This window comes from Centropristis striata, chromosome 23 (genome assembly GCF_030273125.1).
Source record: "Centropristis striata isolate RG_2023a ecotype Rhode Island chromosome 23, C.striata_1.0, whole genome shotgun sequence".
Taxonomy (NCBI): domain Eukaryota; kingdom Metazoa; phylum Chordata; class Actinopteri; order Perciformes; family Serranidae; genus Centropristis; species Centropristis striata.
This window is the reverse complement of record NC_081539.1, coordinates 3,983,983-4,005,638: the sequence shown is the minus strand read 5'-3', so window position 1 is coordinate 4,005,638 and position 21,656 is coordinate 3,983,983. Positions and strand designations below refer to the sequence as shown.

Sequence of the window (21,656 nt, the reverse complement as noted above, 5' to 3'; positions counted from 1 at the left end):
TGAACCCTTTGGAGTTTGGGGCTATTTTTGAAGGGTTTTGACTATTTTTCATTCTGCCTGTATAAAACAAAAAAAATGTTGGTATCATTTTTTTTCAACACAACTTCACGTGATTATTATTTTGTCATTTTGACTTACTGGATCAACATTTTGTACACAAAAAACACACACAAAAAATACAAAAACCACATACGAAAAAACCCATAAAACACACAAAAAACAAATATAAAAAACACATAAAAGCACAAAAAATACACAGAAATACGCAAAAAACCCGCATAAATACAAAAAACATAAAAACACACAAAAAAACTATTGTTTATCTTTTTTTTTTACAGTGTAGGAATAAAATTAATTACTTAAACTTCCAGGTTCACAGAAAGTACAAAGGCAATGTGTGAACAATGCTGCTGAATAGTTGTATTGTAAGAAGTGGATTGGAAAAAAAGAAAATATTTGGTCATTTGTCTCTTTTTTGGAGACTTTTTTTTTTGTCATTTCGTGTCTTTTTTAATAATTTTGTATCTTTTTGGGTCATTTTGTGTCTTTTTTTTAAATCATTTTGTGTCTTTTTGGGTCATTTGTGTCTTTTTTGGTCATTTTGTGACTGTTGTTGTGTCTTTTTTTAGTAATTTTGTGTCTTTTTTTGGTTCAGAATGATTCTGGTAACCACAGCTGCCATTTTTTTCTGTAAAAGCAACAGAATTTTTTTACAGTGTACCTTAAAATATACTGTTAGGGCTTTGATAGGCCTTAGTGATTCAGATATGTAACCACCTCCTTATATTTGAGTAACCTGCTCCTCTTCTATTGGACGACTGCATCAGTATCCTCTCTGTTCTCATCCCTCTCTCTCTCTCTCTCTCTCTCTCTCTCTCCCTCTCTCTCTCTCTCTCTCTCTCTCCCCTCTCTCTCTCTCTCTCTCTCTCTCTCTCTCTCTCTCTCTCTCTCTCTCTCTCTGATTTCCTGCTGTGTCTCTGCGCTGCTTTTGACTCTTTGAGCTTCTCTCCATCAGACAGACGGTCCAACTGGCCCTGATCCACCTTAAGAGTCAGCTGCTGTTTAAAAAAAAAAGAAAAAAAGAAAAACAACACTTTGTTTTGGGGATCTGTGGATCAAATCGGGCCCCAGACCTCATGTCTGGCTTCCACAGATGCTGAATCTGGTACTTTTGTAAAGCAGCGAGCAGTAAAGAACTTTGAGAGACTTACTGTAGAGAATAAAAAGACGCATCAGCAGAAAAAAAAAGTGGAGAGGACTTGGAGGACGAGGACGCGAGGGGGAGGGGGGCTCTGCTTAAAAAAAAAAAAAGTTAATTAAACATTACCAACAAAGTGTAGCTCCGCTGCACTTTTTTTTTCTTTAAAGGGTTTCATCTCCGACCAGCAAAATTTCACCCAAAAGCAGACAACAGGAGCGTCCTGCGCTGACGCGGCTGGTCGGCAGGAAGCGGCTGGTTGCGGCGGGGAGTCCTCGGGGTCGTTATGGTTCTGGTTCTGGTCATCCTCATCCCAGTTCTGGTCAACTCGGCGGGCACGGCGGCGCACTACGAGATGCTGGGTACCTGCAGGATGGTGTGCGACCCGTACGGCACCAAGTCCCCCACCAGCACCGCGTCGGCGGACCCGGTGCGCGACAACAGCCTGGTGCAGTCTCTACCCACGTTCATCCAAGGACCGAAAGGGGAGCCGGGTCGCCCGGGGAAGGCGGGTCCGAGGGGACCCCCCGGTGAGCCGGGGCCGCCTGGTCCAGCGGGGCCACCTGGGGATAAAGGAGAACCGGGCAGACCTGGTTTACCGGGACCTCCCGGTCCCAACGCGGCCGCCGGAGCGATCAGCGCGGCCACGTACAGCACCGTGCCCAAGATCGCTTTTTACGCGGGGCTGAAAAAGCAGCACGAGGGCTACGAGGTGCTCAAGTTTGACGACGTGGTGACGAACCTGGGGAACCACTACGACCCCACCACTGGGAAGTTCACTTGCTCCATCCCAGGGATTTATTTCTTCACTTACCACGTCCTGATGCGCGGAGGGGACGGCACCAGCATGTGGGCAGACCTCTGCAAGAACAACCAGGTAACACACATTTACGACACTATGTGACGTTCTGCGACTCATTTAAACCTCCAGAGTCCAGCAGATTTTGGTTCAACTTCCTCTGCATTCGTTTCTGTCTCTGTTTAGCATCTTTAATCACATGCATGGCTTCTTTTTCTCCACACAAATTTGGTTATCAGTCTTGGTTTTCATTTTATTTTAAATACCGCAAAAGTACACAAACAAAAGACACAGGTGTCTATGGAAATGTACCTTCTTTTTTATTTTTTATTTTTTTTAACCATTTATACACACAAAAACAACAGATAGTAAATAATACATAATAAAACTACTGAACAGTCTATTTGCATGTACATTTTTAATTTTTTTTTTGCAAGTTTTCATTGTGGAAAGAAAATTCACATTATAAAAATGGTCTAGAAACATAAATGGCTCACTGTGAAAGCTCGTAGGATTGCACTTTAAACCTCTGAAGTTCAAGAGATTTTGGTTTAACTTCCTCTGCATTCATTTCTGTCTCTGTTTAGCATCTTTCAGTCTGTCCTTACATCACATGCATGGCTCCTTTTTCTTGAAGGAGAAGAAGAAAATTACCAAAAAGGCACAAAATGACCAAAAAATGACACAAAGTTACTACAATAGAACAAATTGACCAAACTTGGCTATCAGTCAGATTTTTCCTTTTATTTGAATTAACAGTGTATAAAGCTGCCAGGAACCCAAAATACAAACAAAAGACACAGGTTTCTATAGAAATGTACCGTCTTTTTTTTCTCTTTTCTTTTTTTTTTAACCATTTATACGCACAAAAACAGCAGAAATATTATTAAATAATAAAACTATAAGACAGTCGATTTGCATGTAAATTAAAAACAGTAATAGTTTTCATTGTAGAAAGAAAATTCACATTTTAAAAATGATCTAGAAAACATAAATGTCACACTGTGAAAGCACTTTAACTGGCTTTCTTAGCTTGTCTACATATCGTATATAAATAAAGTTATTACTGCAAATTAAACGTGTATTCTCAATAAATAGATGGACTCCAGAGGGTTTATAGAATAGAATAGAGTCTTTATTGTCATTGCACGATAGTATAAAAAAACATATGTTAGCACAACGAAATTGAGGCACAGCTCTCCCGTCAGTGCAAAAAAGATAAATATTAAATAAATAACCAACCAAGGCATGCACCCATCAAACAAACAAACAAACAAACAAAAAAAAAGCACATCACACAAATCACAAAAGTAATGGACTGTAAACAGACACATTGTAAAGGAAAAAGCTTATTGCACATGTTGTAATACAGCTCTCCTGTCAGAAACACACAGTAAACAGTCAATTAGTGACTACAGTTATAGTTACAGTGTAAGAGCAGCTGTTGTTATAACAGGAGTGTGTGTGTGTGTGTGTGTGTGTGTGTGTGTGTGTGTGTGTGTGTGTGTGTGTGTGTGTGTGTGATACACACACTTGAAGAGGGAACTGGGGGCCGAGGAGGGATGAGAGGAGGCAGGATGCAGAGTCTGGTCCTGGTCCAGAGCTCAGTGGCTCCTTCAGGGGTCAAAGGTCAGAGTGTGAAGAGAAGACAGGTCATTACTACAGTCACTGAGTTTACATCTCACAGAGAAATCTTCTGCTCAGAGATGTTGTGTTTATTTTTTTATAATGAACTGGGTATCCTATAAGTTCCTCTGACGAGCTGCAGCATCTGCTATATGATCTTCATTTAATCTGGTTTCTCTTTATTAAATCAAAACAGAAGAGGCTCCGTGTTCTCAACATTTCTTCATTCATTTTTACGTCTTTTTCAGACAATAATCAGATTAAACATAGGCCTATTTTTTAAATTCTTTTTTAAATAAATATTTTTATTGTCAATTTTCAGAGTAACAAATAACATACATACACAAATAATAATAAAGATAATAATAAAAGGTGAATAAATAAAACTGTACACAAAGTATGACATGTCAAAACAGAGTATACACAATATAATGTCCACTTTAGTGTATCAAATATGTCAGAATAGGTGCTCTGTAGGGGGTCTAACTACAGTTTCAAGTGCTCCAGTATTGGTCTCCATACACCGCAGAATTTATGTAAGTTGCCGGATATCTCGTATCTCAGTTTTTTAATGTGGAGGATTCCTACCAACTCCCTTAGCCAGGCTTCGAATTTAGGTGGCGAGTCAGATTTCATGCCTATATTATTTTAATAGTGAAATAGAAACGCCACATTGTAAAAATATTATTAAACTTTGTTCAGGATTTCAAACTGTAAGCCTCAGTAAAGAGGTCTTCAATTAATTAAAGGTTAATTGTTAATGCATTTAACGCATCATAATATGGATTTTAGCTGCTCTGAGTTGTTAGATGTGTTACTGACTCAGAGCTACAGTAAGACATCATATTGCATGATTGCATTTTTGCAGAAACATAAATAAATACATGCATTTATCCATAAAAGTCACGCTGCCTTAAACACCTCATGTAACTGTAGCGGATCTGGTGTTCCAGCTGCATTTCAGTTTGGGAATATTGGAAAATGTAAATGCAATATGGAAATATGTGTGTTCAGCTTGGTCACAATGTGAGGAAAGTGTCTCTTGGAGCCTTTCAGAACATTCTCGCAAACACAAATTGTTTTCTGTTAAACAGGACAGTAATGGAAAAAATGATTCGATGACCCTTTTTCTTAAATTTCTTGTTCATTTTAATGCCTGGTACAACTAAAGGTACATTTGTTTGGACTCTAGCTCATAAGAGTTTAATTTAAGAGCCGATATCTAGTCATTTTCCATGGTTTTTTTATCCATCTATCCATCCATTTTCCTCCGCTTATCCTAGGCCGGGTCGCGGGGGCAGCAGGCTAAGCAGGGGTCCCCCAAGAGGAGCTGGACGTTGTGGCTGTGGCTGTTTGTCTTTTTTAGAATAACCACAATAATTACCAAGAAAACCATGTGCAGACTCTTCATTTTCTGTATTTAACCTGTTCTGTCTTGCACCAGCTTGCTCTTGCAGTATTATTTTGCATGCATTTAATGTGTGTACCAATGTGTTTTGCTGCCCTCTGAGGCAGGTTTTCTTGAAAAACTGAATCCATACATGCCAACTTAGAGACTTTATAGAGTTTCCTACATTCTGGTGACTTTTAATAATGAACATTTTTTTTTATTGATTTTGGTTATTATCAAGAATGTTTCCATGACTGTAGTTGTAAAAATGACCAAAAAAGGACACAAAGTTATTGAAATAGAACAAATTGACCAAAAATAGATGTAAAAATGACCAAAAAAAGACACAAAATTACCACAAAATGACACAAAATGACAAACAATACAGTCATGGAAAAAAATATTAGACCCTTGTTAGGGCCACGGGGCAATCGAATGGAGCACTACTGTTATACTGTGGATTTTTTCTTTTTCCTCTTCCGGACGCAATTTCGTCCCGCTACTAGTCCTAAAACTTGAAGAGTTGCAGGACAAATTATATATCAAAACGTGCGGTTTGATCGGGATCGGTGTGCTATTACTTTTCTCTACAGAATACGAATTTTTTCGCGATGTAAGTAAATTTTGCATTGAAATGAATGGGACGGCCGAAAAAAAAATGAGCGAAAAAGAACAATAATTGGAGATTTTTAAACGTCTACTTCTGCGGCATAATTTCACCTAAAGACTCCATTTAAACTTTAAACAGTAGACACAAGTCTTGTGTATTGGTGTATTAATTTGCGTTTCGATAGGTCATATAGTTTTTTATCAATCCCTGTTCAATGACCATGATCATTTTTGGAGAAATTCTGAGATTATAATGGGTGTGTATTGCACGGAATGTTCGTGTCACAGTGTGTGACATCATCGCCAGAGTGCAGAGGGAGAGAAACAATTGTCAAAAAATAAATGTAAAAACTGCGCTCCAGGCCACAAATTCCACTCTACAGAAATAATTTATACATAGAAACGTAGGAAATTTTGTCTTCTCCCTCACAATCCTCTGGTAAAGCTGTCAGAGTTATAGTTTGGGCGTACGATGCACAGATGATCCACCAACACCACCAACAGCCTCATTGGGTCCCATATTAAAAGCGCAGGAAGATTTCTGAAAAAGGGAAATGTAACAGTTTTTTTAGATCGCTCTAACAAAGCTATTTTTTCATTTTTCTTAAAAAAACAAACATATGTAGACGTTCAGGAAGAACTCAGGACGCTCAAAGTGAAGTCGGATCAATGATAGGTATTATGGTTTTGCCAGAAAATGCTTTCTGTTCGAGGCCAGAAATTCCAGTCTGTCCACCTCTGTTCCGGTACATTGGCAGGTGTCAGTTAATTCTGTTGATTGCTCTGCTCTGATTGCCTTTGATCTTTGATGTGATTACAGTTACAGATACACGCACACACACATGCGCGTAAGCGCGCACACTCCTCCAGATACACATGCTTCAAACACACACACACACACACACACACACACATATTGCTTTTTGTAGGGGTCCTCCTTGTATATTACATCGTATTTTAACATTACTAGTATTAATTGTTTGAAATCTCTGAAGAATCACATCATAGTGTACACACACTGGCAGTAGCCCCTGTGGCCCTTTCAGAATTTCCCCAGAGGAAATTTTCTAGTTTTCTCTAATGCCTTGTTCATTTTAATGCCTGGTACAACTAAAGGTACATTTAGTGATAACAACAAAAATAGCTTGTGAAAGTTTAATATAAGAGCTGATATCTAGACATTTAACATGGTTTTATTTATAACAATTTTGGTTATTATCAAGAATGTTTCCATGACTGTAGATGTAAAAATGCCCACAAAATGACCAAAAAATGACACAGTTATTGAAATAGAACAAATTGACCAAAAATAGATATAAAAATGACCAAAAAATACACAAATGACAAAAAAATACAGTCATGGAAAAAATGATCAGTTAGTTAGTTGTTCATTTTAATGCCTGGTACAACTAAAGGTACATTGGTTTGGACACATTTGATGATAACAACAAAAATAGCTCGTAAGAGTTTAATATATGTAAGATATATAAGAATGTTCCATGACTGTAGGTGTAGAAATGACCAAAAAAGGACACAAAATTATCGAAACAGACACAAATTGACCAAAAATAGATGTAAAAATGACCAAAAAAGACACAAAATGACAAAAAATACAGTCATGGAAAAAATTATTAGACCCTTGTTTTCTCTAATTTCTTGTTCATTTTAATGCCTGGTACAACTAAAGGTACTTTTGTTTGGACAAATATAATGATAACAACAAAAATAGCTGATAAGAGTCTAATAGAAGAGCTGATATCTAGACATTTAACAATGGTTTTCTTGATAACGATTTTGGTTATCATCAAGCAAATTGAAGAAAAAAGGGTGCTCTAATCATTTTGTCCATGACTGTACATTGGAATCACTTATTTTTTCTTAAATATAGTGGTAAAAGTAAATGATGAATACTAAAACGATAAAGCCTGAGGGTCTCCAGGCCCCTGGCTCTCTCCTGTCTGCTCTGCTGTGAGCTTGTTCCAGTTTGTGTCTCTGCAGTGATCAGGCTGTCAGCAGCAGATCTAATCCGCGGGGCGAACCAGTGTTGCAGCGTCGCTCCACCAAGCAGATCCCTGCTAGCTGCCTGTCTGCCTGTCTGCCTGTCTGTCTGTCTGTCAGGCTGTGATGCTGCTGCAGACTGGCCCAACGCTGCAAACATGTCTGGGATTAAAGCAGCAGACCGCACGCCATGACCAATCAGATGCTGCTCTAGTTTCAATTAGGACTTCTGTCGCTGAGATTTTGAGACATTTGTAAGAAAGGAGAAACATTTCTGTGTAAATGTATTTTTATTTATTACTATATTTCTATAGCACCTTTCAAAACCAGGGTTACAAGGTGCTTTACAGAGTACATTATCATGGAGGCAATACAACAGTTAAATAACAGAACAATTAACAATACAAAAATAACAGAACATCATCAAAAACAGTGAACAAGCAAAAATAATAGGATACAAAATTAAAATATGTGTAAGAACGTTAGAAATCATTGCACAAATGCTGACTGTACAAGTGGGTTTTTAAAAGTTTGAGCAGCACGTTAAATCGATTTAGGATTCATTTTAATATCATAACATGTAACTTAATTTGATGTCACTGAAATTAGTCGTTTTTACGTTCTAAAAATTAATATTCTTCTTGCAATTATTTTCCAAAATCCCCTTCACTTTAATAATCAATTCACTGTGTAAGATAAATACAATTCTGTAGGTGTTTCCAACATATTGTTATTTAATGTAAAGCTATTTTCTGAACATGTAATTGTTTCCATGTAAATATAGTAGTAGTAGTAGTAGTAGTAGTAGTAGTAGTAGTAGTAGTATTTTGATGCTCCTGGTCCACACCATTGGAATTTTTGAAACCAACAAATAAATTAAAATACTATTACAATTATTTGTGTCCTCGATAAAATAATATCCCACTCATAAAAGACATAAAACTATAAATCTGACATCCTGTAACATAATGCTAAATGTACATTAGGTGAATAATGAATCAAAGTAATATAATAAAATAGTATAAAATACATTTTATGCTGGACTTCTACTTGTAAGGGACTATTTTGAAAATGTAAATTCTACAGAATACTGAATGAAAATCCTCATCCAGGATGATAAATCAAGTAAAAGATGTCTAACCATGTTGAATGATTACATTTCTTTTTCTTAAAATAACTATTTCTGTGTCTCTTTATATCTCAATGCACATCCATGTATTACCCAATATACACTTTGTATATTAACACTACACATTAAGAGTATTACACCTCATTGTACATCTCACTTTCACACACAACCTCATTTGGACATAATTGAAAAATCTACATAATCTCCCACTATACGAACACATACTTCCTATGGGCACTGCACTAGTTATGTTTCATGTTAATATCTCACAAAGTATGCAACAATAAACTCTATCTCTGTTATAGTTTTGGATATATATTAAATATAAAATGTTCATGTCATTACACTGATGAGATAGAACAATTTATGAAACCTTTTTAAGAAATTGGATGTACTTAAAATAAACAATATTCACCTTTTCTACCACAATGGACAAATTATTACAGGAACAGTCAGTGGTAGTGTCTTTAATGTGAATCCTTGGATATTAAAGCTGTAATTTACTGTAGTGATTCCAAAAATATTTGCTCAAAAAGTGTCCTAAGGTAGAATATCACATGACATGATTGAGCTCTGTTTGAGACTGACAATATGGCCAGAAATACTGACTGTAAATACTGTATCTTGTTAAACAATTTAAGGAAGTTAAAGTTAACATGCCAATAATAGTCGTGTTTCCTTTAGGGGGAAGAGTGGCCGCTGTCGCTAACTGTGCACAACGTCAGCAGCTGATCATAAACAAACCAGCATGGCTAATTATGCACAGCGTCTCCGCTAATCATAAACATAATGATGGTGAATTAACCGGCATCACTAACTGTGCACAGAGTGTCTGGTGCTTGTTGTAAACAAACAGAGATCGCTAAGTGAACACCTCCTGCAGCAGCAGCACATACACACTGTACTGCTACAGAGCTAACTGTTAGCCTGTTAGCACATACACACTGTACTGCTACAGAGCTAACTGTTAGCCTGTTAGCACATACACACTGTACTGCTACAGAGCTAACTGTTAGCCTGTTAGCACATACACACTGTACTGCTACAGAGCTAACTGTTAGCCTACTAGCAATTTGCAGACTGGACGCGAAGTGGTTAACATCCCCTCCGGCTCTGTGACTGCAGCTGGGAGAGACTGCTGCAGGAGGACTGTGCCGCTTCGACTCCTTCTTACTCTAAAGTAGCTAGATTTGTCACTAGTCGATTTTTTGAAAAATAGTACCTGGGGGGGTCTGAAAAGTTGCTAAATATAGCAACAACACTGCTTTTAGAAATGGCGCGTGTTGTTGTGGCGTCGAGTACTATGTCACATCCTGTTTAGCGTTCTATCCAATCAGTAACCAGGCTTTTTTCAGGGGAGAAAAACGGCCCTGTTCTTCTTCAAGGACGAAAAAAGACGGCTCAGGACGGCTCATATAATTAGGGGCGTTTCGGCGAGTGAGACCCGCCTCATTCCGGTTATTGGACTATAATGGAAACAGCCCTAATATCTTAAAAACAATGGATATACTAATACATTGTGATCCCTCTCAATCATCACTTATGTCCCATGAGAAATGTGTGGTGTGTCTGTATTTGCAGAGACCCTGTCCTCTGCTTGACTTTTTTTTTTTCTTTTCTGCCCTTTTTTGCGGTGTGTGGGACATTTTTGGGCATCAGTGAAGAGGTTAGAGGCTTTGGGCCCCGTGCAGCGTGTGCAGCCTGTTTCAAGGTTGTCATTTACAGCTGCTTTGTCTAATCTCTCAGCATGTGAGACCGCGGCCAGGCTTTTATTCCCAACACTCTCAGCGTTTGAAACTGACGCACCATTATTTCCATTGACTGTAATGCAAACCTGTCTGTTGCAATCAGAGCTGGACTGGGACAAAAAATCAGCCCCACCACAACTGATGACACACAAACTATCTTAGTGCTCTCCTAACCATGTAGAGTTGCCAGGTGCTGCCATCTCTATCCCCCTCTCTCACCTAATTCCCTAAAGGCCTCCTCCATCATCACCTGCCAGTGCAAGTTCTGCTAGAGATGCTAAGTACGGTCCGGCTGCTGCAGAACTAAACATTTCAGTTAGTTTAGTGCATTTGCACGGAGGGCCTGTTGTTTGTTTTTCTCATAATGTTCCTGCGACTCCTTTGCGTTTCATTTTTATTTTGTCTGTGCCGTGAATGACTGATTGATTGACAGCCAAAGGGCCCAAGGAGAAGGGGGCCTCGGCTCTTGGCCCGCCCTCTAACTGTTTTGTTTAACCATTGGCCAATGAGTCTAAAAACCAAAGTTTGTTTGGCCCAAAAGACTTGTCAGACCATGACTTGAGTGGCTGATTGATTGACTGACAGCAGAAGGAGCCAAAGACACCTCGGCCCTCTCTCTACTGTTTTATTGGCCATTGGACAATCAGTAAACCAAGATATAATATATATATAAATATATATATCATCAGCCCAAAAGAGTAATTAAATACTTCAGAATAATTTCAATTCACGAATGAATATAATTTGGATTTGATATTGGTTCCATGATTTATTGCAGTTGAAAATGTTAATAAGTCATATTTACAGTTTCATTTAATGTTTGCGCTGTTATTATTGCTCACAAGCATTGATATTTCAATTGGTAATGTTATTACTAATAACTAAGAGGTAAATAAAAAATAAGAGCCTGTAGCTTTAAGAAACGGGTTCCTGTCAGAGGGACGGTGTTATTAGCATGTTAGCTAGGTGGACGTCTGGAGAGCGAGAGGAGCTCGCGTTTTTTTCTGACTGTGTTTAAAACAGTTTGTGGATCATGTTCAGACAAAATACTTTCCAGAGGAACATGTATGTTTTTGCTTTTTGTATTTTTCATCAATATATATAACAAACGCACTACTGTGGAGGACACTCTTGTTTTGAAGAACAAGCGTCAGCCATGAGCTCCTGTGGACTCAAATGTGTTTTATTGGAAAACCTACACTTTATATTTCATCTATAAATGGTTCTATTAGTTCCCTGTAGTTCTCATTGGTGTGTTAACAATGTAGTGTTTGCACCTGGAGAAAGGTGTGATCTTTGAGTTTAGGTTTTGATGACTTCACTTAATTATATTGAATTGAACATGTTCCAGCATGTCCACGTTAGCATGTAGCTACATGTAGCAGTGTACGTAATATAAACAGTGCAGTTATATGTCTCGAGCAGGCGACAGAAGTTTGTTACATGATGACATCACATCAAGTTGAGAGGAGAAAAATTACAAATGAAGAGTTCAGAACTGTCTGAAACCTGAGCTTTGTGCTCACAGGGATTGTTTTTTTCGTACTGTATGTTAATCAAATTGTTTGAAACTGGCCTTGTTAATATGAATGTCTGACATTTTATATAAGACATAAAATGAGGAAAAGCATAATAGGTCCCCTTTAAGCAACTGAGAACAACTCTATTTGGTCTGCTGCTTGTATAGGGAGGAGAGGAGCTCAAGTGAGGAGCTTTTACTAAAACGTATTCCAATTTGCCACCTCAGAGTTAGCTTTGGGAATTCTGCCTGTCAGGATACAATATCTCAAGATCCATGTCCAGTTGTGATGCCCTTCACCACTTTGGTTCAAAAGGTTAAATTATCCACCTGAGCCGAACAGGAATATTGTAAAAGTCTGATCTATATGTAGTCTTGAACCTTCAGCACAAGGTTAAAGAGATATATGGAGATAATAACAGAGTGAATTCCAGTACATTTAGCTGGAAGAAAGTGGAGGATTTCAAAGCAAAGGACATATTACTTTTACACAAGGAGCTTAGGGAGTTTATTAAAAACTGTAAAATCCCAAACAGACAGCAAGTTACAAGTCAAACCCCTGTAGTTATCATATAACTGCAGTATCCACAACTCTTGCCGGGGACCCTTGTTACATGTCGTACCCCTTTGTCTCTCTCTAAACTGGGCCTTAAATAAAGGCTAAATGCCCAAATAAACTCTTTGGATGCGGAGGATCTTTTATGAGGCAAAACGTTGATGTATGTTTCAAAAAAATTGAAAAAAACTGGCATCGAGTAGGGATGAGCGACGCAGCATTATCTCTGTCTTTAACTCATGGGCGTGGTTTAAACCGGAGGTTAGTGTGGCTTAAACCTGAACTTGATCTTTTTTAGAATAGAGAGACTTAAAGCAGTTCAGGTCTCTGTGATCTTATCAGGTGGCAATCTCCGTGTCTGAGCATGGAGGCCAACCAGGAGGTGTCTTAAGCCTGCAATTCACCGAAATTTCCAGCAGGGGACGCTGAGTTTGGCTGCAAAAAAAATCTGTCCATTCATTTCAGTGCAAAATTTGAAAACTTCTCACTTGATTTATTACCTCCGAAAATTTTTTTAGGACAACACTATGGTCTCAATCACTAGTAAAAAATCATCTTCAAGACAATTTGATGTCAATAGTTCTAATAATGGCCCCAATTAGAAGAAAATGGAAGATAAAGAATCGTATGATTTGGGGCGGGGCTACCTTTGATTGACAGGTCACTGACAAGGCGAGCCGTTGTCAGGAGAGAAGCAGAGCAATGCGTATCCACGGCAACGTGTCAATAAAGTTATATATAACAATATATAGATAGAAAAGAGGAAGTTTAGCGGTTTGGTCTCATAACTTTGACCCTTTCACTGTATTTTCACTTAATGACAGTTTATTTGAACGTTTTGTTCATTAAATGTCTTGTTCAGTGTTTGGTTGGACTAACAGACACTCCAAGGAGTCGCTGCTCAGTTTTCTGAGGTAAGAAAGATACATTTTGTTTTTGTTTTCTTGCTAGCCAAAACTAACATTCCAGTTAATGCTCCAATCAATGCTAACATGAATTAGCAGCGGCTTCTCTCAGTCGGGTTGCCGGTGTAGAGAGGCTGTAGTCAGTGTCGTCAGATCCCTCGCGCTCCGCCACAGTCCAATTATGGTCTGCTCCGCGTATCAGAAACAAGATGGCAACGCAAGATGGCGACGAGTATAACGCTGAACTCGAGGCTTCCAACGGGCAGTCCACAAACCAATGGGTGACTTCACGGTGAATACGTCCATTATTTATATACAGTCTATGGATCTTATATAACTGATCCACTCTGACCACCAACTCTTAAATTTCTCTGATTGCAATTTTAGAGCAAATGTCAGTCTCTCCATGATGCAGATTTCATGAACAGTCCTCCAGTGTCGGTGCGCTGGGTTGTAGCCATTTCCTTCTTATAGCTTTCTTTGCTCCAATCAGTAATACCTTCATTACATATTTATCTGCTATTGATTGAATATGTAATGCCGTGGTACTGAACTTGATCTTTTAAACTTGAAATTGGAATGGTTTGATCAAAAATGTATTTTTTTTTTGGAACAGTCTTTGGAACATTATTTAGAAATAGGCATTAGATCAAGGGTTTTGATCACAAGAGTAAGAGAACAATTTACAGAACACAGCTACCCAACAACTCATATTTACTTACTTGTATGGAGTACTTGGCTAAACCCTAGTTATGGTAGGATTTTTAGGCTTGAGAGGTAGGTCCTTAAATTTTGAAGATGGCACTATTGATTTCCATCCCATGATAAGCTCAGCTGATGCCTTTACAAGCTAAGCTTACAGAAGCATGGATGGATGCATGGATTTTCAGTGTTATTTTAAAGTTTAAAGTAATTTTAACTGTGTGAAGAATGGAAATGAGCAGCTTTTTTGGTCCAGTGTTAAAAAACAAACAAGAAACAAAACACAAAAGGCAGGTCTGACTAACAAGTGAAAACAGGAGTTCTGAAAGTCACCTGTTAGTTAAAGGTGAGGACTATTGATAATGATGCTTCACACAAACATCACACAACTGTTTTTCCTGAAACAGAAACATGGAACAGGGCTAACCTTTTGGTCGACTAAAAGTGTGTTACGCTGTAACTGACTGGTATTTGAAGTGATGAAGATAAAGGTTGCTTATCAGAGAAATAATCAACTCATTCTCCTCAAATTTGTTTATATAATACTCAGTTGTTTTGCTAATTGTGTTTTGAGTATCAGTCATGAAAACTTTAATAATGCTTTAGTTGCCAAATTTAGATCTTGTTACAAAGGCAGATATTGTAGGAGAATAAATAACATATGGTGTCTCTGAACATTTTTCTGATCTATTCACTATAAATATTTTGCTGATAAGTTAATAAATCATATATCTCATAATTTTAATAGAATATGTAATCTGGACAGCATTACATTTCCTTTGAAATATATTTGTTTTTGCATCTAGGTAATATGCACATCATTTTACAGCAGTCTTTTAAGCAGAGCCTTAGAAATATAAAGACTGGAAATAAATGGCACCATATAAGCCCCATATGACTCATTAACAGTATTTTTTTCCTAAATAGTATATTTAAAAATGTCACAGGATGTAAATTAGAATGAGTTGTGTCACCTGTAGCCTACGTAAGCCTGCTGTTGTTTTGAGTAAATGGTCGTCGGGCTGTCCGTATTTCACCGTTTTTATTTTCTGATACTGGTATCATATGAAATAAGAAGATCTAAGGAATCCAAATATGTCAGTATATCATGAAGGGAAGTTGCCAAAATAACACTGCAAATTTATAGACTCTCTGTGTATCCAAAAGTCTCCTCTGTGCTGATAACATGCAATTTAAGGCAAAAACCACATCGTTTCTCTCCTGCATTAAAATGTGCTATTTCCGCCTTCTGTATTTTAATATTTGTGCATACTGAAGACCCCTAAACAGACTTTGAATTACATAAACTGGGTATCAGTGTAAAGCTGAGACTCTTGTGGATTCAATGAGTCCAGTTTTCTTCATGTGGGATGATGTTAGTCATCAGTAGTAGCCAGTTCGGTGCAGCGAGGACATTTCTTGAGTCTCGAAATAAATAAAATGAGCTGTTGTGACCTCTAGGATAATCAAAGCTTCATGAAGCTTTTTTAGGTTTATTGACAATAAGGGGGATTCTCAGCAGTTTGAAGAACAAAAGTACTCGTCATCCAAATGAAAATACAGAAATCTCCAAAAAAGTTTTTGAACAGCATGGATTTATCTATGTTGTTCCAAAGACTTTGCTATATTGATGTAATATTCTTTTTTTAATGTTTTCAAACAAAAAACATTTTATCCATTCTCGATGTGAATAAAATTGCATTTTTCAGCACCAAATGTGTGTAACAATTGGTCCCGTTTGTTACAACACTCAAAGTTGGATGCTAGTCTTTCTTTACACAGACATAAAGTTGCGCTTGTAATTCAACTGCTTTACTAATTAAATTTAATATGGCACAATAATTGATTGATATAATTGGTTTCTAACACAGACACACAGCTTTGCAACTATTACACCCTCACACACAAGTAATCTGCTTAGACTAGACACTGTGTGGTTTGTTTTGCTTTTATTTGCTTTTTAAGGATAAATACTTTTTGGAATTATCCTGCTGTCCATTTAATGTTGTACATGTATGAGTTATATACCAACCTCTTCTATGGGAAAAAAAAAACAAAATTCCTTCAACCATTACTAGATATTAATAGGGTTATTTGGTTATAATTGTTACAAATGTGGCAACAAATAGAAAGTGAACTTGGGACGTTTCCACCACCTGGTTCAATAAAGTTTCAACACAAGCCTAAGGCTCTAAGTTTACTGCTGTTGAACAGGTTCTTCTGTTTCAGCTCCGATGAGATTTGTTGCTTTCCAAAGCAATATCGGAGGTGTTGATATCAGATATCGTAAAGAGTCTCCCCACGCTGTGTGTTTGACAGCTCTAGGGAAAGTCATGCTGGAGTTGATGCTTCTAATTAGCTTTTCTAATTAGATAACGCACATTAAAATGTTTGGATGAGAGATTCCCTGATATCTCACTGGGTGAGGCACATACCATTAAGTTCTTAGTACCGTGGTCTAGGTTTGAGTCCAGTCCACGGCCCTTTTCTGCCTCCCCTCCCTCCCCTCTGCCTTTCCTGTCTGTTATACTCAATATCAAGTGAAAAATCCACAAAAAATCTAAAAATGTTTATATGGAAACATGGTGTTATAAGGCTAGTGTAGCTGCTTTAGGGAATAGTTCAGTGCATAGTGTGTGCATAGTCAAGGTAGTGTAGTAAGAGAGGGAAAGAGATTTTTAATTTTGGAGGATCTACTTGGTTTCTGGTAAAGTTTATGCTTTAATTCTGCTTTTCTGCTTGCTCTGGTATTGCTGTATTTTTTTTTTCTATTTAGTTGGTTTTGACTTCACTGGCATTAGTTACTTAGCTTAAATTGGCTTGTTAAAAGGCTTTGTTTTCAAGTTTCTAGGGGTGTGGCCTTCTGCCTTAAAACTATAGTTTAAGCTGTAACTCTTTAGTGCATTTTTAATTTTTGAGGATCTACTTGGTTTCTGGTAAAGTTTATGCTTTAATTCTGCTTTTCTGCTTGCTCTGGCATTGCTGGATTTTTATTTTATTCTATTTAGTTGGTTTTGACTTGACTGGACTGGTCTAAGTCTAGTACCTTCAGGTTGAATGCACTTATTGTAAGTCGCTTTGGACAAAAGCATCAGCTAAATGACACGTAATGTAATGTAATGTAAATGGTAGATATGCTCAGAGCAGATGTGTGTGTGTGTGTGTGTGTTTTGGAGCAAATAAGATTGAACAGTAAAGATGTAGTGTAGAAGTAAAGCCCTGATTCCAAGAAAGTTGGGATTCTGTCTCAGACAAGAATTAATAAAAAAGGTCTGCAGTGTTTGTGGTTGTTGATATATATTTTCACCTTGCATCGTAGAGTGTTAACTTCTTTTCTTTTGGATTCTCTTTTAATGATGTTTTGATTGTAAGGTGTTGAAATTTCTTGCAGATGTGCATGTAGATATTTTTTTCATTATTGTCTTGTACAAAGCAATTAGAGGGAAAAAAAGGGAAATCCTCTGTGGGATTGATAAAATGTGCACCAAGTCTATACTAACCCAGGGATATGCATTCCAGGTGATTTTCAATTAGAATAATTAAACGCCCCATTAAACCCGTATAAGCGCAGCAGACTTAAGTGTATTGTGCAAACCACAAACCAACAAGCCACAAGACATTTGACATATCAGGACTCAGACAAAAGCAGCAGAAGGAAAAAAAACTCCAAGCATGCACACTACCACTTAGCTCAATATATTATCATGAAAGGTTTGTAACAATCAAGAGGACACCTTGCTCAGCTATATCCTTATTGATATTTTCTGCTTTGGTTTTTCCTTTGAATTTTCTTTGAGTTGTTTTTGGCATAAAGACTCTTCATTGTTCTGACTTTACTCTGGCTAGACCTGTAACACTGTAAGAGCTCTGGGCTGTCGAAGCAGCAATATGTTCCAGTGAGAAGTGGCTCTGTTCTGATATCGGGTACGACCATTTTAAGGTCTATACACCACCCTAACAATATAATAAAGCACTGCAATTAGGTTGAGTCCTGAAATAAGCTGCAGTAATCAAATTATTTTCATAGATGTTAATCATCATATTTGTAAACGGCAGGTTTTCTTTTTTGTGTGTGAGGAAAGTAGTAAATCACAAAATCCACAAAACAGTTGTTTGGTCTGTCCAACACTTTGATCACAAACAAGACATGTCAACAACTACTGATAAGATTGCCAAAATGATTTATTAATGTTTTGTTTTTTTCAGTAGTTGAGTATTTTTTCTTTATTGATAGTCAGTGTGTTTACATGCACAGTTTAATCGAGCTATGCTTAAAAATCGATTTTGCTGTCTAATAGGACTTCTGTCCTTGTCCCAGTTTACATGCAACTGAGAAAATTGAATAACTGACGGAAACGTGTCCTCCTCCTCAACACTAGGAGGCGATATGCGTCATTTCAGCGGGTTAATATGGCGCCCTTTCTGTTGACCGTCCAATGTGACCGGCTACTGCGACCGGCTAATGTGACCGGCAAATGTGACCGTCTAATGTGACCGGCAAAATGACCGGCTACTGCGACCGGCAAATGTGACCGGCTAATGTGACCGGCAAATGTGACCGGCAAATATGACCGTCTAATGCGACCGGCTAATGTGACCGGCTAACGTGACCGTCTAATGTGACTGGATAATGCGACCGTCAAATGTGACCGGCTAATGTGACCGATGGCGGCTAATGTGACAAGCTACTGTGACCGGCTAATGTGACCGGCATTCTTAGATGTTTTTGTCCCAGGGTCATATGCCAGCGTAGGGGTGGAGCTTGCAGAGCATGCGCACATGTGTTGTCTTGTCATACATGCCGGCGAAAATCTAATTCCAATCGCATTATCTGGGTGTCGGACAAACACGTTTACATGCACTTCAGTTGTCCAGTTATAGTTGGATTAAGGCAATAATTTGTTTTTTCAAGTGTCATGTAAACGTACTGAGTGACAGTAAACATGGATATATGGGTAAGAGGGGTATATGACATACAGTGAAGCCTCTGGACAGGATGTTGCTGTTTTATGCTACGTGTTTTAAACATGAGGTGAACTGGAAGCTCCTATAGATATATATCCTAATATCTGTATTCATCATCTGACATTTCCTCCAACACCAAAATGACATCAAAACCCACAAAAAATATCAATATAAAGTGGGCAGATTGTAAGGCATTCAGTGAATAATCCCTTTTCATCTTGGCTTTTACTTGGACTTTTCTCTTGTGACAATTTCAGGACAAAACCATCAGCGTGTTGAACACCTTGTCCAAGCCAGCCATGTCCTGGTCAGGGTCTGGTGGACCTGTTTAACCACATATTACATTATATCTGTGTGTGTAGTCTGACGGATGGTGTAGACGGGGTATAGCACTTTCTGTGATCATGCTATACTTCTACTTCTAATGGCCATTAACTCTATGGAGTCTTGGGTTTTGGGCTATTTTGTCCATTTTTGAATCCTTTTCATCCTGCCTGTATACACCACTTAAAAACGTTAAAATGCCATGTTGGTGTATTTTTTTCGGTACAACCTCACCTATATGACCTAATAGTAATTGGGTTTTTTTATTCTGACTTACTGGATCAACATTTTGAACCAAAAAGAAACAAAGAAAAACCAACATGAATGTGATCTTGTGATTGTGTGTAATCCTGTCATCAACTCTGGTTTTTATACTAGTGGGACTCTATTTTATTTGTCTTGTTTAGTGTAAAAAATTTGGTCATTTTGTGTCTTTTTTTTGTCATTTTGTGTCTTTTTTAGTCCTTTAGTCCAACATAAAATGTGATTTTGAACTTTTTTTTACTTTCAAAACACTATCATGCTCAATAAAGAATTTGAAATGTTGCATATGTGAACAAAGGTGTCAAATATAACATATAAGAAGGTTCCATCCAGTTCTATCATTTTATACTAAATCTATTTGAGCTTGTCTCCAGTTTTACTTGGTATATCATCATCAAACTGAAACTGGCCTCATGGAGTTTACAGCCAGAACTTCAGAGGTAAATTTACAGTAGGGCTCCACGCTGCTTTGTTTTCTAGTCTGGATGGAGTCAACAAGTCTGGATTATTTGGAGCTTTTGGACACTCCACAGGGTTAACAGGACTGTACTGTGTATGATTTGTGTATGATTGTGTGTGTTTGTCTGTGTGTTTGCCTTCCTGCAGGTGCGTGCCAGTGCCATCGCCCAGGACGCAGACCAAAACTATGACTATGCCAGTAACAGCGCTGTGCTGCACCTGGAGCCAGGAGACGAGGTCTACATTAAACTAGACGGAGGCAAAGCTCACGGAGGCAACAACAACAAGTACAGCACCTTCTCTGGATTCATCATCTACGCTGACTAGACAGCAGCACATCTGTGACCTCAGCTATTACAGGCCTCTTGGCCCAGTCTCTCTACAAATCTTCCCTCTACCAATAAGATGCTCAGACTTGTAAACATGTGTGGACAAACCAATATAAATCGGTCTTCATAACCTGCATCTATAAGTTTGTTTTCTACATTCTGTCAACATCGATGTCCTCAGTGCAAGTGACTTTGGACAATAACGTTAATGAAATGGTTGAATATTCTCTCTTTTTTACCATTACGCTGATGTCTATGTGTTGATGTAGTTCTGTCACAGAGTCACAGAGGTAAAGGGCAGAGCGAGGAGTTTGTTTGTGCATGCATTGGAGTGTATGGGCAGAAATGTAACACCAGTAAGCTGTAGCCTACATGTAGCCTGCTGCTGTTATTGGAGGTAATGGTGCAAGACAATGTGTTTAGAGATATGACAAATAGGAGAAATGTTACACTGATCAAGGTGATGAGTGGGTTTGATGGTGTATCACTATTATATCTGATAAGGCCACAAGCTGCCTGTCAACTAATCAAACTGTCTGTATGGAAAAAAGTGAAAAAGAGAAAAATCAGATAGAAATGCAGCAGATGGTGTGTAAGTTCTAAAAAGGGACTGTGGGATGATTTTGTGCAATACCTAGAATAATAAACTATATTCATAATGATAATTAATATAAGAAAGCCAGTGTGTGTGTGTGTGTGTGTGTGTGTGTGTGTGTGTGTGTGTGTTTAAATATTATGCTGTGAAGGAGGGAAAGCTAGTAATAATTGTGCATTATGATACACTGGCAGCCAATGAAAATTCCCATTTTAAACATAATTACCTATTTTATAGAAAGGCTACAACACATTTTTAATGACATGTAATCAAATAGCACAACATTGTTTGCACAATTAATTTATATTTTCTCATGTTCTGATTTTCATAATAATCATTATTATATAATAATGAGGTGATTCCTCATGATCACTTTCTACCTCCACTTCAACCAAATTGTTGTTTAACCCTTTGATGCACAACATGGGTCTAAAGTGACCCGATATATATGAGTTTTTATGTTCTATATCTTTGCAATAAATTATGTTCATCATTAAGTATTCCAGGTTTTCCTCAATTATTTTTTTAAATTTAATTTAAT

General features: G+C 37.8%; 1 protein-coding gene across 1 annotated transcript; it reads left to right on the top strand.

The window, feature by feature from the left end:
- The first annotated feature begins 1,291 nt into the window (after positions 1–1,291).
- Positions 1,292–20,888, top strand: c1ql3a (complement component 1, q subcomponent-like 3a). Its single transcript, XM_059327096.1, has 2 exons — positions 1,292–2,075; positions 20,339–20,888. Exons 1-2 carry the CDS (start codon positions 1,485–1,487, stop codon positions 20,516–20,518), a joined length of 771 nt encoding a protein of 256 aa, XP_059183079.1. The 5' UTR covers positions 1,292–1,484; the 3' UTR covers positions 20,519–20,888.
- Positions 20,889–21,656: the final 768 nt, after the last annotated feature.